This window comes from Dipteris shenzhenensis, chromosome 21, assembly GCF_047967505.1.
Source record: "Dipteris shenzhenensis isolate YYH24624 ecotype China chromosome 21, Dip_SZ_1.0, whole genome shotgun sequence".
Taxonomy (NCBI): domain Eukaryota; kingdom Viridiplantae; phylum Streptophyta; class Polypodiopsida; order Gleicheniales; family Dipteridaceae; genus Dipteris; species Dipteris shenzhenensis.
The window spans coordinates 21,345,238-21,361,734 of NC_141616.1; the positions used below are offsets into that span (position 1 = coordinate 21,345,238).

At 44.9% G+C, this 16,497-nt stretch overlaps 1 protein-coding gene across 1 annotated transcript in view; it reads right to left on the bottom strand.

Annotated features, from left to right (window-relative positions):
- Positions 1 to 5,757, bottom strand: part of LOC147888620 (uncharacterized) — a 74,386-nt gene extending 68,629 nt beyond the window's left edge. Inside the window, exons 1-2 of the mRNA XM_087392965.1 lie at positions 5,263 to 5,757; positions 4,979 to 5,084 (exon numbers count right to left, since the gene is read on the bottom strand). Of these exons, the coding sequence (XP_087249091.1) occupies positions 4,979 to 5,084; positions 5,263 to 5,402 (246 nt within the window). The 5' untranslated portion in view covers positions 5,403 to 5,757. The remainder of the gene's footprint in view (positions 1 to 4,978; positions 5,085 to 5,262) is intronic.
- Positions 5,758 to 16,497: the final 10,740 nt, after the last annotated feature.

Here is a 16,497-nt window from a genome sequence, read left to right on the forward strand (position 1 = left end):
AGGAAGCAAATCCCTCATCCCCACCCATGTTGGACTTCTCACTTGTACTCATGGTGTCATTTCCAGATCTTGCCTGTAACATAAAACAGTGGGGCTGTCCCTAAACCCTCCCTATAACAGGGACATAGCCTAACTCACTCTCTCTCTTGCTCACTTATATTTGAATTGAAAGAATAGTGCGCTCAAAACACAAGTGAAACTATGGAGAATCAAAGAGAGAATATAGCGGGCCTCCAAAGAGGGAAAATAAATACTTAACAATGTCTAGCCCAGAGGGCCTAGTACAATAGTAAAGAACAAGTACTGTATGGAGGGAGTACCCTCACCACAAAAGAGAACTAGAGACTACTGTACCAGACCGAACCGGCTGAGGACTAACTGAAGGAGGGCTAGATGGGGCTGTTGGGCTGCTGCAGACTCTCCTGCCCTGATCCTGATCCTTGGAGGAGCTGCTGAGGGCTAGAGCACTAGAAGACTTGGATGAAGATTGAAGCCAAGGGGCTGGCCTTATATAGGCTTTTAGGGCGGATAGACCGACCTAGTCAGCTAGTCAATGCCGATCGTTGACCACGTCGATCAAAACTCAACCCTGACCATTTTTTACCAAAAGTCAACTCTGCGTTTCTTGACCTGTGCTGACTTCTGAGCCTGCCTGGAGGTATTTGATGGCGCTGGGATTTCGTTTCTGATTAGAAATCTTTTGCCCTTCGTAATATTGCTTCATGTTGAAAGATGCAATACATCAAGCGTGGAAATCATTGCAATTACAATCTCTCTCAACAATTCCTCCCACAAAGGCTCCGATCACAATTGTGGAAAAAATAAAACATGACTCGTCCTCTACTAGCTTCAACGCTGATCTTTGGCTCTGATACCAATTTTACATCCCGGACCAAATAGAGGGCTCCACAAGTTGTTCACCACCCAGCCATAGTTTCTAGAGTGCTCCGCTTTCTCCCTGTATGTGAACCTTGTTCAGTTCCTTCTCTCATTGTTCTTTCTTGTTGGAGCTCTCTCTCTAGAAATCTCCCTCGTAGCCCAGTGCTTACACATGATGCCATTTGTCCTTCATTGGACCTTACACTTTTAGCAACCTAGTAATGCACCCTTCACTTAATGCCTAGACATAGGGATCCCCTACGTCTTAGCCTTCGAGTCTACCAGCACTGCCAAGCCCTCTGGCTTCCTCCACAAGGGGTCTCCATGCCCACTTGGTGGTTACCTCTTCTACTCCAAGTCAGGTAGGACTTTCTCTATCCCTCCCTCCTCAATGAGGGTCATCAGTTGGAATGTTCAGGGTCTAGGTTGGGTTCCCAACTACTGCATGAACCAGCTTCACCCTTCGGTCACTCATGAGCCGCCGACCGACATTCTCCTTCTCGAAGAGCAAAAACTCATCGATAGACAATACACCATACCTTTTGGTCTAGTGCTCTTGGAACATGAAGTGGTGTCTGCCTCAGTTTCTACCACTTTTCACTTAGGGATTTGTGGCTGGGGCTGGGCCGCTGCTGCTCCGGAAAAGTTCTTTTTTGCTTCCACCAGTTTTGCCAGCGCCATGGCTTGGTCCAGCAGCGTGGATTCTTCATTTGCAAGCCTCTCCTCAACAGACAGGCAGTCTTGAGCTTCAGTCTTGAGCTTGAGTGTAAAGACGACCGAGTTTTTTGACATTAGCTCTTCGTTCATGTAATCAGGCATAAGGATTCATAAACAGAAGACACGAGTGTTTCTCAGGAACACTCCAATCAAACTTTGGCGAATCTTAGAGACCATTTCCTTGCATCATCTCTTTGGAACCAAATTTTGTTGAGTCTAGCTATCAGATCCTCCTGTCCTTCATGGATAAGAAAGACCGGTGTTAAGTTCCGTTGACCCACCCATCTGAATTCTCTCCTGGGCAGGAGGTAGCTGTCCGCCTAGCCAAGGGAGGATTTCTCTGGTCCAGAGTACCTGACGTTCCTTGACTAATAGCAGGTCAAATTTGGTTAGTCTGTACGAATTCATGAGAAAGTTGTCGTTGTGCCACTTACCTTGACCACGGTCCCAAAGATCTCCCCAATCCTTGATCCCCTCTCTTACTTAGCCTGATTGTTGGTTTAAGTCGATCCTCTCTTAGCGGTTGAGAGCTGTACAAAATGGAGAACCAGATTGAGTCCTAACTGCAGATAGTACCTGTTTTCCTTGAGAACCCCTTCCATTTAATAAATGGACGCATACTTTCCCAAGCTCTCCACATGCCCTTCCATAGCTCTAAGCCTTTCGTGACACATCTTTCTTGCCCGAAAATAAGAGAGCCTAAAGGAATATCTTTCCAGTGTCTACAACGGTTTAGTTTGACTTTCCCCACATTTTTTAAGATAAGGGTAGCCCACACTAATTCAGGCTCTTGATAGGCTTTTAGAATCCACTGAGCCATAAATCGTGCTGAGTATTTTTCGATATCCACCACTCCTAGTCCACCTTCGGTCTTCGGAAGAGTACAGAAGTTCCATCTTACCTTAGAGCTATTGTTCTGATCTAGGGAGCCTCCCCACAGGAAAGTTCGAAAAAGTCTGTTGAGTTGGTTGACCTGTTTTCTTGATGGGAACCAACAGGCTATAAAATACAAAGTGGAAGGGTAAATGTAGTGATTTAAAACAAATTTTCTCCTAGCTAGGGATGGTTGAAGGCCTTGCCACCTATTGATTTTGTCCCTGATCTTATCCATGACCCAGTCCCATTTGTCTTTGTTTGTACATCTGAATCCCATTGGAATCCCGAGAAGACGAAAAATCTCTCCCTCGAGAATCTTACACCCTTCGTCAATGAGGACTTGGGAGGGAGCAGTCTTAGTACCGAAAAACCCTGTTTTTTCATAATTGATTTTAGAGCCCAATGATGTGCAGAAGATGTCCAAGCATCTAAGGATGCTCTCAACTGATCTGACGTCATTGCTCAAAGTGAGGTTCGTGTCATCTGCGAATTGTTGACAAACTATCTGTACCCCGTTGCCAACCTGGATCCCTCTAATATTCCCAATGTCTTCCTCATCCTTGATGAGCCAACCAAGGGCATCCACCGCAATGGCGAAGAGGAGTGGAGCTAAAGGACAGCCCTGTCTCTAATAGATCTTTTAAGGGAGAATGAAGGGGAGATTGATCCGTTCACTTCCACCTTGGCTTTGGCCTGATTCAAGAGAGTATCTACGAATGAGATGAAGCCTAGACCTGCTCCCGTGTCTTGAAGAGAAGACAATACAAATCCCCACTCCATTTTATTGTAGGCTTTGTCAATATCTATTTCTAGAAAGCCGATGTCCTGGTTTGTCTTTTCTGCGTGCTCTAGACCTTCCCAAAGGGTTAGGATGGCCTCTAGAATGTGCCTGCCTTGAATGAAGCCTTTTTGCTCTCCCCTTATCCAGTCTTTCATTTTGAATTTGAGCCTAATAGCTATGGCATTGGCAAAAATTTTATAGCTAGTATTTTATCATGGTAAGAGATCTCCAATTCTTTAGAGCCTCCTTGGCTTCACCTTTGGGGATCAGTTTAATCATGCCTGTGTTTATCCGTGAATCAAGGAACCCCTTTGCTTTAGCTACAGAGGAGGAGAAGGCACGGGCCAATTGTGTCCCAAAAGACTTGATAAAATTCAATTGGGAGTCCATCTTCACCAGGAGTTTTACCTTTTGTAATATAGGTGACTATGCCTTTTAACTCTTCAAGGGAGAGTTCCTTGTCTAAGAAGATGGAGTCGAACCATTGGATCGTTCTCCTTCTGACCATCCGACATTTTTCCCTTGCTCTGAGTTTTTCCATGGTTAGGATTTCAAGTTCCCCAAGAATTCTCTGGAAGTGCTCTGCAACAATCTAGCCTATCTCTTTTGGATCGTGGACTAGGCGGCCCTCGTGTACCAGAGTTTCTATCGATTCCTGAGCGTGTTTTTTCCTAAGACATCGAAACATGTCTTCATTGGGCCTGTCTCCTTTTCCTACCCACCATTCTCTCGTGTAAACTTTGGATTGCGCTGCCTCAATGATAGCTTCTCCCCTAGCTTTGTCTCTGAAGGCTTTAAGTCTTTCTTGTCCCTAGGTTGACTACTACTCCTCCAGAAGCTTGATTTGCTCTTCAATTAGTTTGCACCTACCAGCTCTAGCAAAATCTGCTCACTTCTTGATGGCTTTGAGGAAAATGCATGTTCTTTCTGTAGCCCTGATCCACTTTTCAATGCACAAAATTATGCCCCACAATGAGACAAAAGATCTCCCCATAAGACTTTTGGCATGATCCAAGCAAAAAGCTTGCCTGGCGGAACTCTATGTGACGCTGCCAAGTGTAAGCATAATTGTGCACGTGATCCTGCATGTATCGTTTTATCCTCAACGTCCTCTAGAGAGATGCAAAAAATGACTTAGGTTTGTGATTCACTCCTCAAGCTCATCAGGGCCCAATTTTTGCACTGTAAGCTTGTCCTTTGCATCTTTGGCTGGTAATACATGAATTGGCTGACACCCCTTCTCACACATCCTTAAGTTAAGACCACGTGTTTCATAAAATGTTATCTGGAGGTGGATGCTCACCTGTGCCACCTCCTGTTAAGAAAATCAGAATTAATTAACAATTCCTTCGTTCATTATTGATTGGAAAATTTAAGCCTTCACAATCTTGCTGAAAACTGACAATCCTACCGAATAATATTCGTGGGGTACTCTTATCCGGCAAAGGAAAGACTGTCACAATGCAAGCTGCAGTATGTGCTTTGCCTTCAGTAAGAATGTTCTAAATGGAGGCATAACCTAGGCATCCACAACATCTCTAACATAAATCTAATTTCAAGCAGTCCTAATAAGCCCTTCGTCTAAAGCGTATATTGATTGCTCCAGCAGTCAAAAATATGTCGAAGGACAGGAACATGCAATTTCAGAGTGTGAATTCATCTGCGCTAACTTCTGTTTGACAATGGTGCATAGTGTAATTTGAGTGACCTGGTAATTTATACCACCTGCAATTGAATGGTCTCGATAACCGGACAATCCTCAAGTGTCAAAAGTTTGACACAACTATCGATCGCCTCCCTGAATGCTGTCTCATTGGCGCAAGGGGAACACCTGTGTCAAGTAACAAAATATCATGTTACCTGTGAAACAAGATAACTCAATCGAATGTCTTTTATTAGTACATTTTTTAGTTCCAACCAGTTATTTGCGCTTACCACCTTGTTAGGCATTATCTACGGCTCACTTTTAACCATTAAACAAGGAGGAGGAGTGTTGAAGATGCACATACAATCGCGGGCATTGGAGAAACGTCGCTTGCACCAAGAAACAGGCAATCTCGTTCAGAAATGGTCGCTGTGCCTCCGGGTTCGCTTCTCTGTAAGCCCGCACAACCCCTTGGACAAGCTCCCTGATTTTCTCCGACTCCATTGCGGAATCCCTCCTTCTACGGTTCTAGCAATCGTCCGGATTATGCTTGGAAGAATTGACGGATATCGTCGATCCCGAATCGATTTATCGAAGTCGAAAATTCTCCTTCGACGTCGCAGTCAAGGCATTTGGGAAGTATGGAAAGGGAAAGTTCAAATGATATACATTTCGTTCCAAACTGCGTTTAGGGAGCGGTGCAATGATCGACTCGAAATCGAATTTCTTCAAATTCAGTTCGCGTATTCAGCATGGCAGGGATGGATGGGTATCGCATTGCACATTCCGTGTGCAATGATCGCAATTCGTAAGGATTTACGAGTGCGTAAATTGCAATCCGAATTCTTAACGGAGGAAGAGAAAGCATTGATCCTTTTGATTTTGTGTTTTGAAAACATCAATCCTTTCGATTTTGTATTTGAAAATATTCTCCTTGCACGGAGAGTTCCCCCCCCATACATTGATGTATGTCCCTGAATACATTGATAAATGTGTATATACATTGATGTATGTCCCCTCATACATTGATGTATATACAATGTATACGCATTGATAGATGTATACATAAATGCATGTATATATGCATTTATGTATATACACATCTATCAATGCGTATACATTGTATATACATCAATGTATGTACATTGATAAATGCATATGCATCAATGTATATACACATTTATCAATGTGTATACATTATATACATTTATCAATGTATCAGGGGACATACATCAATCTATATACACATTTATCAATGTATCACGGGGCATACATTAATGTATATACACATTTATCAATGTATGGGGGGACATACATCAATGTATATATACATTTATCAATGTTGTGTTAATGTTCTCCGTTGCACGCAGTACTTTAACACAACCTGAAAAAACAATTAACCGCATAACTTGTGAATGGTCACCATGGCTAGTTAATTGCAAGAATCCTTGCACTAATGAATAAGCATAGCATTGAGAGGGTTCGGCCCTCGAGGAGCATGATACAAATCGTCCTATGGGTTATTCTGAGGAGCATCATCCAAATTATCCTTTGGGCTCTGGAGGAAGCAGATTGCCAATCGCAACAATGAGGATGGTAGAAGCTATGTGGGAGCAAGTACAATTACTCATAAGCATTGCCTTACGTTCTGCTAAACACAAATGATCGTCAAGATGAATAGATGATTACTTTGCACCACCTATGATGGAAGCCTATGCGTAGAACCATTGGAAAGTTTCAATGCTGTTTATTTCACGAAAAAAGAATTATATGTGTGTGTGCGTGTGCACACACACGTGTGTGTGTGTGTGTGTGTGTGTGTGTGTGTGTGTGTGTGTGTGTGTGTGAGAGAGAGAGAGAGAGAGAGAAAGTTATGAGAGAAATATTTCAAAACAAGATGAATGATGAAAATCATTCATAAGGCATTCCCAAGATCCAAACTAGGGAAAAATAGCAAGTGGAACTTGGACCAATCATAAAAAGACAAAAAATATACTTGAAAATTACCAAATTTTCCCTTTGCAAGGACTTATGCCTACCCTCACAAGGCAGGCCAAAAATATGGAGAGAGGGGCTAACACTCAAAATAGAAGTGTATGGGGGAGGAGCCACACGACAAGAGAGACACTTTTTGGCCTGCCCCAAGGGAAAGGCTATAGTAATCGTTTTCTTTGTTTTGAGATGATAAAGCTTCTAATTGTGGCTTGCCGGGTGGCCACATTGGAGTTGTAATTTGGTGAATTTTTAAACGCGTGCAAATGGTTGATTGACTCTCCACCACTGCTATTTTTGTCCTTTGTTGTCCCCCTTTCTCTCTGTCTCTCTTCTTCTTCTTCTTGCTTGTTATTTGTGTCCCCATTTTTTTCTCCCTCTCTCTCTCTCTCTCTCTCTCTCTCTCTCTCTCTCTCTCCTTCTTCTTCTTCTTCTCTCTCTCAGCTTCTAGGGCAGGCCTCATGAATGATTTTGATCATTCACCTTGTTTGAAAAGTGAGAGTATAGCATTGCCTTGCAAGGCAATGCTAATAAAGCATGAGATTAGGATTGAGCCAATGCAAGCATGTGGGTGTAGACATCATGGCATAACCAGTCATATTATATATTTGCAAGGCTAGATCCCTTACATTGAACTAACTAATAGATTTTATAATTTTTCTATGTTGAGGGACGTATTTGAATACATTAATTCGTTGTGTTTTCCTCTTAAGGTGATTGGCTTATGATCTAATAAGGTACCTTTACTATGTTAACACATAAGAGGAGATAGGATGGGAGGTGTTTCTTGTGATAGAACTTCATTTCCATCCTCACAACCGAAGGACATATGCTATTGTGCGATGGGAATAGTACGGGAAGAGACACTTTTCTTATGATGTTTCATAAACCCACACTATACCATGGGGTGCCAGGGGCCTCATTCATGCTGGGTAAATCTATTCCCATTCTAAACCATCGGGTTTGGAATTGGTTTAGAATGGGTTTGGCATGAGAATTTTATATCCATCCTATTCTTATCCTAAACCAGCTTGTGTATTGAGGCCCTCAGGCAAGGAATACTAGAATAGTTTCATGCGCTTGCCTTATTGTCGTGTTTAAGTTCAATAATTTCCTTTCATGATCTACCAAGCTCAACGATCTCATTTTCATGCATAGTATTATATAACATAAAGGGCAAAGAGCACTTTGTCATCTTCATCCAACAAAAATGACAATTTATTTTTTATGAAACCTATTGACAAGGCTTTGTGGTCATCATCAATGACAAAATACTAAGATGTGCTCGCTTATCCCATTGACATGAAAAGAATTGAATGAGTCAACCTTTTCCCAAAGGCACTACTCTTGAGCTTCGGCCATTGGTCGCTAGACCTTTGGCAAAGGTCTACACTTTACTTTCCCTTGTATTAGAATGTGCAGATGAGCTCCATAATATGTATGGCTATTATGCTACTAAAACACCTCCACATTTTACAATAGTATTGCAAATCCCATACGTTGTATACACCGGACGAACCTGTGACATTTGAGTTCTTTGTTTTCCAGATTTTACAATAGTATTGCAAATCCCATAATTTGTATACACCCTACAAACCTGTGGCATTCGAGTTCTTTTTTTTTCAGAGAAAAGTAAACTTCTATTAATGCATGGAAAAAAACCATGCTTTTAGCCTCCATAAAGGGACTAAAGATGGTAAATACAATGCAAGGTTGTTCAGAAAACACAACCTATTTCCAAGGCTGAAGAGGGTAAATACAATGCAAGGCTGTTTAGAAAAAACAACATGTTTCTAGGGCAACGGCTCACTGCCTAGGTTGCCCTAGGAATAGGAGCTAACAGCCACAGAGGTGGTCTATACATCCAGCGGATATCACCCACGGAGAAAGTGTAAAAATCCCATCCAGGCCAAGCCTTGCAAAAGCGTTTCCTGCCTTTCGGTGGTTCCTCTCAATCCTAGACTACCACGCTCCCAGGTAGCACGCAGCATGAAGATGATGTCCTACCAAATGGCCACTAGGGTGGCGACTAGAGTCGTCATCTATCCCCCCCTCACTTGACTACACCGAGCAACACAAAATGTTCTAGGTGGTAATGCTAGCCACTGTCTCCCAAACACTATCCTCTAGTGAGAAAGAGTGGTGGGAGCGGGAAGGTGGTACTGCATCATAGGCCACTATCCGAGAGACCTATTGGCCAGTGCCCATGGATCCTGTAAGCTGGCAACACTGGGCTGATGGAAAAAGCATGCTTGCCCTCTGTGAGCCATACTACCATCCCCCAAGTGAAGTCTCTCTGCATCCGTTGAGTACTCATCATATTTGAAAGGCCGCAAGCCAAATCCTCTGCGCCCCTGCACAACCCCGCAACCAGTGGGAGATTTTGTCTCTAGCCCACAACGGCACTTGCCAGTCGACTTGCATCTGCTCTAGCCAAGGGCCGATAGGCAATCCTCCATGAGCCATCAACGAGAAAAAGTAGGACACCTTCCGTGGTCTGAGACTGGAGGCCAGAATCATGAGATGACCTCCATGGGAACATCCTACTCTACCCAGTGTCTCTCCCTTGATGGGGTCCAAGTTGCGGCCTCTAGCTGAGTCTATTGACCGATGCACCTCGTATAAGAGAAGAAACGCACCTCCTCCACTCTGTCTGACTCTCCTACCTGCATCGGCCAGAACCACTCCTCTGGGTCCCACCAAATTGCAAAGAGGTCGGCCCTCCCAAAACCACACTTCTCCCTCTAGGCCCGAGAGTACTATGTCTGGGTCAATGTGCTAGGCCTTGCCTAGATGGCCTACTACTCTAATCCGCTGCCACTCCAAGCCCCACAAGTCACCCACACTCTCGTTATCGCTCTCTGACTCCACCTGTAGTAGCTGACCACCTGGTCCCACCCTATAGAAACAATGGTAGAAAGAGAGGAGAGTGCCTCTATAGAAGCGAACCCTAAGGGGTACCCCTCTCCGCGAGAACTGCCCATCCCAGCAATGTGGAATCTAGGGTGATGTCAGGCCCTCCCACCACAAGGCTAGTATCGCTACCTCAATCTCTGACCCCTTCACATCCGAGACCTCTGGATGCTAAATAAGTGGCTGCCGCTCAAACTCCTCTCCTATCATGGGCTGGCCTGAATAAGTCTATTGGATAGCCACCGTTGTGAGACTCTAAAGAGTCTCCTCATTAAGGGGGAGCCCTTCCCTATGAGGGGGGCCTCTAAAATGGTCCACCTGCGTGATTGTTGCCACTATCTACCGTTGTGAGGAGTATTGCCAAGAAGCCCGCACTGAAGGAGGATCTTCTAGGGCTCCGTGTGGCTGGGGTGAGACCTCGTACCACTAACTTACCCAAGAGGGCTCTACTCACCATCTTCGAATCAATGATGCCCAATCCTCCTTGTGACTAGGGCTGAATCACCATCTGCCATGCGACTCTAGCTCTAGTGTTCCGCATGCAATCTGATCCCGCTGCCCCGAGGAAGTTCTTCACCAAGCGCCATGAATCCTTGGTGAAAGCACCAACAAGAGGCTATGTACCAAGCCATCGCAAGGAGAACCTAGTTGATCACCATTGCACTACCTGCGAGAGAGCGTTTTGTTGAGCTCCAATACAAGATCTTTCATCGCACACTCTCCAGCACCAAGCTGGTATGTTGCTCTTGTGAAATGTTGATCCCAACTTGGTAGCCAAGGTATCTCGCAGTCTACCCATGCAGGATCCACCAAAGCCAAAAGTCAAGCCCCAATCTGGGACCTCCTTTGTACCTATGAAGAAACCAATCGATTTGGTCCAATTGATTTGAGCCCCGGAAGCCTCAGAGTAGATGGCTAGAGCTCCCCTAACTACCTCTAGGCTCGCTGTGGTGCCTTCAACATCCAAGGTTGTGTTGTCAGTGAACTCTGAGGCTAGCAACTCCTCCTCTATCTGATGGGAAGCCGCATTCCCCGGTAATCCTAGCTCTCCGAGAGTGAAAAAGTAGCCTAAAGCCTCATCTACAAAGACAAAGGGTGAGGGGCTCATGAGGGGACATTATTGTGGAACTGAGCGTGAAAGAAAGTCTCCCCCGTGTGTCCGCCAATGATCACCTGACTGGAGCTTCTGACTAGAGCTTCCCTCGTAAAGAGCCAACACCCCTCTACTCCATCTGTTCATGAAGCCTAGCCTCCACATTGTGCTCTCCAGAAAGCACTACTCCACTTTGTCATTAGCCTTCTCGAAATCGAAGAGAAGAATTGCGAGAGGCTGTGACTCCTCCCTTGCCAAATACACCATCTCCCTAAAGTGAAAATGTTGTCTAGGATACTCGTCTCCTAAATAAAACTTATCTATGTGTCATGAATGATTTTCGAAAGGTGGGGCCTCACCCGCAAGCTCAAGACCTTGCCCATTATCTTGTATGCAGTATCCAAGAGAGTGAACAGCAGTCTCCACTACCAAATGTCCAATCTATCTTCCCCTTTCAGGATCACGCAAATCCAACCTCGACTCAAAGACTGAGGGAATAAACCAAACTCAAAGATCTAATAGGCAAGACAAAAAGGGCCTACTAATAAGCTCCTTGAAACTCAAGAAGAAAGTCAAAGTCAAACCATCCTCCCCTGGGCACTTTTGAGGAGGGAGGGCCTTGAGGGCCTCCTAGAGCTCATGGTCTATGAACGGAGCCTCTAGGGACCTGCTCAAAACAACTCCTCTACCTCACGTGCCATAAGTGCCTTAAGGGAAGCCACCTCTGTCTGAAACAAATGTCAATAAAAAGCTGTGGTCCATCTCAAGAATCTCCTGCGGGTCTGAGTGCAACTGTCCCTAGGCATCTCGCAACCTCTGCAACTGCACACCTGTTGAACGTGGCCCAATAGTCTAAAAAAATTGCGTGCTCATCATGTCCCCCTACTGAACCCATCTGGCCCGAGACGAGCGATACAAAAACTCAGCTTTCTGAACCTCCATGGCCTTTAGGATGAGTCTTGCAACCTCATGACGATCTCGAAGCCACTGAGAGTCTGGGTCGTGCTCCCTGAGTCTCTCTATGATGGAAGCTACAATCCCACCTCAGTGCCCTCTCACACTCTTGAAGCGGATGTCTCCATCCAAAGCCTGTGATGAACTAGAGCTCCTCACTACTACTCTTGATCATACCTGCAACCCAAGCCACCCATCCCTCAACTGTGGCCCATCATCTGGTATAGCTGCCATATCAAAGCCACTGCCCGTTGGAACTCCTCCTCCTATAGGAGGCTATCAGGGATGTGGATCCCCTTCTGGGGGAGACTGGTGTGGGGCTCCTTGAGGAATAGTATCGCCGGGAAGTGGTTTGACATGGTGGTACCTACCAAAATGCCAATTGATCCGCCTCTATGTAAACCCAATCCCCCTACGTAGAATCTGTCTATTCGCTCTAGGATCCCATCCTATCTCCATTGGCCAAAGGAGAACTGCAGCTGGAACCCTCGTGAACTCTGCCTCTCACCAAGGATCCCTCCCTCTGATCGCAAAGATGAGCTACTCCCAGACAGCCTCTCCTCACGTGGAGGGAGAAGTCGCAGATGCAGCCTCTGGAATCCAGCCTATGAGTCGAGGGTCTCCTCCTTGACCACCGAAGCGAGTCTGTCAACCTGTCGAGCGGGGTCCCACATGCCTCTTGGGCTCTCCTACTATAGCTGAGTGGCTATCTGTGTGCCCTAGATCCCTTCCCCAGTGGGCTTTGCCAAGGGGGTAGACTCCTCGCCCATGGACTGATCTCCCTGAGACTAAGAGGTAGCTTCGCTGCTCAACTTTCGCCTTCACTTTAAGGTGGGCTCTCCTTCATTGGTTCTTTAGAGTCTTTTTGGAAGGTTTCTTCTTATGCTCCACTTTTGTCCATTTCCCACTAGAGGGCTCCACCAAGGGTGTCTGAGACTGCTACCTGCTGCCTACACAAGTGACTTGATCTATCCACCTTCGGCTCTCGTTGGCGATCCTGCGAGAGTAAGGGGATCGTCCCAGACCTCGAGAACAATCCCTAGCTAGGTGTCCATGCTCTCTACAATAGAGGCACTAACCCGAATTACTCGAGCGGATCGAAAGCTTAGAAAAGGTAAGCTTCCAAAGGTAAAAGTGCACAATGGTATTCCAAATGAAACAACAAAATGGTTGTGTGCCTCTTCTATTGTTGGGTTTTATTCACAGGCCAAGGCCACCGATTGTTTTCTTGGAATATGGGTACACAATTTTTGGATGCATAAAGGTCTAAACGTCACTATTATATGCTTCCTATGAAATGGTTACATGGTTTTCCTTTTTGAAAAGCTTGACATGGCTTCAAAGGTAATCCAAAATGGTACTTGGACCATCAAAAACCAACCATTGTCGATGCAATTGTGGGAACCCTCCTTTAGTCCCAACTCGCCCCCCTTTCTAAAGCTCCTATCTGGGTGGAATTGCCAAATTTTCCTCTCTCTCCATTTCAACAGATTGATGCACTGTGTGTGCCTCTCGGTCAGTTTCTTGGACTTCAAACCAAAAGATTTATTAGCCCTGATGGTGAGTGCTATGCCAGTTGGCGTGCTCTTGAGAAAATGAGCCTGTTCAAGAGCACCGCAATCGGTATTACCACGTAGAGGCCTATGCGATGGCGACAAGGAAGAATCAAATCTTCAAAGACCAAACCCTAAACACAAGACATTTACAATGCACAACAAGATAATGCCATATAGCCACCCATCAGCAGCATGCGATGAGACAATACCATACACTGCAAAATTGCTATCCCACCCTAAACCTGTAAGTTGCAATCATAAAACAAGAACACATTCAAAATACAATGAGACATTCAAAACCCACAAATATCTTTACCATGCTTAAATCCCTTCTATTTGTTCTAGCATTGTTCTCTCACCAGATCTATATGGAAGCATATACAATGGTGGCTGAATAGTGTGGAGCTTTTTATTCCTTTTAGATGGAAAATGGCTCGTTTGGGTGATAAAGGAACACTCAATGACTCATTGTAAGGCATATGGAGTCTTAGAAAATTAGGAACTCGGTGGTTTTTTAGCATAGAATTATGCCATAGGAGTCTGGGGACACCCCTCATCTATTACTACCACTGATGCAGCTGACTCTCAGGGGGACTCCAATACCATGCCAAAAGCTTTGCCAATGGAAGGGAGAATGGGCTTGTACTCCCTGGGAAGTCCTGGAAAAGGAAGCGTCACCTAAAAGTGAGGCACATGGTGGGACAATTCCATGTCCTCTACCTTTAAGCCATGGTACCATGGGAAAATGAAAACCAGGTCGGGCTTAAATAGATAGGGCTCTGCTCAAATAGACAGGGCTCTGTGCCTGAGTGGTGTCACGTGAGCCAAGCCAGAGAATGAATACTCCTCGTCCATAGATGGTAACCTCATGGATGTGGTCCCCCTCTAATGCTAAACTCACCTGTAACCAATTGCAGATTTAGCTCTGAGTAGGGGTGAGCCCTACTATCCAGCCCATTACTGCTCTGTCCATGAAGGATTGAACTGCTTGCTTGACCTGTTGTTTGTCCTAGGGAGAGAGGATAACCTTAATGGCTGGGGGGTCAAAGGTAATGCCATTTGAGCCCTTCTAGCCAAACTGGAGTTGCCACCAGATTCTCTTTCTTCCAAGTGTCAAAAATTATCCCAAAGCTCCAAAAGAAACAAAAGAGCTACACTGGTGTCGTAGACGATTTGATGCTCAAGATGAGAGCTGAGCAAGACTCGAGCCATGTGCATGCTTTGAAAGCCATGACACCTCTAGGCTTCTCAAAGAGTGCACAACGCTCAACTGCTACTCCAAGGGGGCTCAAAAAGAGATCCTCGAGGCTCAGCCAAGCCCAGCCCATCCCCAACACAAGCGGCTGGTCTACCTAATTGTAGCTGCTCTAGGCAGAGACAAAAAAGGCAGGAAAAGGAGAAGAAAAACTCCCACAAGGGGGGGTGGAGAAGGGCCTTGCGAGAAAAAGGGGGGTGAAGTAAGGCAAGGGGAGTGGGGGAGCTGGAAAAGAAGAGGCGGGGAAGAGAGCACATGGAAGGAAAGAGGAGGAAGGGGCGAGGGTGGCAGTAGCTTGCGCACGCAAGGGTGAGAGAAGGCTGGGCAAGGGTGAAGAGGGGGCAGAGGAGAGAGCAAAGAGAGGGGTGGAGGATGAGACGAGGAGGAGGTGGAGAAGAAATGGAGGAGGAGAAGGCACATAGGAGGGAGAGAATGTGCAGGGGCAATAGAGAAGGCGGGGAGCAATGGCACAGTGAGGCGGTGGTAAAAGGATGCGGAGAGGCGCAAGGGGTAGCATAGGGAGGGGCGAGGCAGAGCAGCAAGGAGAGGTGAGGGCAGGTTGGGTGGAATAGAGGGGGACTATGGGGGAGGAGGTGGAGGGGGAGCAGGGAACAACTCAAAGAGATGACATTCGAGTTTTAAGCATCAATTATACTAAACTTTGGGATTTCATATTGCTTAAATAGTAGGAGTACACAGGTGACCTTTATATATATCTTTTGATGATGCTTCATGTCATGGCCCTCCAAAATCCATGGAGGACTAAGCCTTGTTCCTCTATCAGTAAACCAATATGGCCCTGCTTCAACTTAAGGAAGAGCAGTTGAGGTAGTACCAAAGAAAGGAAACCTTTAATGGCAATTAACAACTAACACAAAATTAAACACTAATCTACTTTCCAAAAATATAGGAAAAAACTATTCCTCGGCCTAGATTAGCCAAAAAAACCCAACACTCTCCATAGACCTTTAGCAAGGCCAAAAACATACATGGCACTTATATGGTTTCTTCAAGTACCGCAAACATGAATCATAGGTAGCACATTCAACATGCCAAAGGAGATTTAAAAATGGCGCATCCTTTTGATGGATACAAGACTACAAAGTTGTTAGACAATTGTTTCTTCTTCTTCCATCTCCATGTCTTGTGCCTTTAAAGAATATATGTCTCACCCTCCAATGGGTTTTTCCATTCCCTATGGATTTCAAATAGCAAGAACATCATATTCTCTCACAAACCAGAAATCATTTGTGTTGCTTAACATAGACCTAGAAAAGGGCTATGACAAAATATCATAATCATTGATTGAAAAAGAAACTCTATAATATGATTGTAGGTTCTAACAGCCAATCAAGGCTTTGGTATGCAATTCTATCTCAATGATTACTATCAATCCTAGGGAGGTCACTCTGTAAAAACCATGTAACACATGCAAGCAAGCATACATCTAGAATACCTCTACATTTAAAATTTTACATTTTTATGTATGCCCTCTTCCGTGCGTAGAGATCTTGCAATTTTGATTTTAGAAGTCTCTTTGTAAATGTACACATCATTCTAAATCCATCTTCTCCCATACTTTTGCCATTAGCCATGGATGCTACCACATTTTCAAGCTCAACCAATGTCAATGGTTCATCTATCTCTCTGGCTTCAAAGCTAGATAAGGCTTTTTTTATAGAAGTATGGATGTTTTTCTTTGGCTAATATGGCTTATGTTTTTCTTTGGCTAATATGGCTTCTGCATTAATCTCCCTTTGAAATCCTAATAGCGATTGAGAACTCAGTGAAGATTTACATCTTCATTTGTTGCTAAAAGACCATTTGCACAACTCA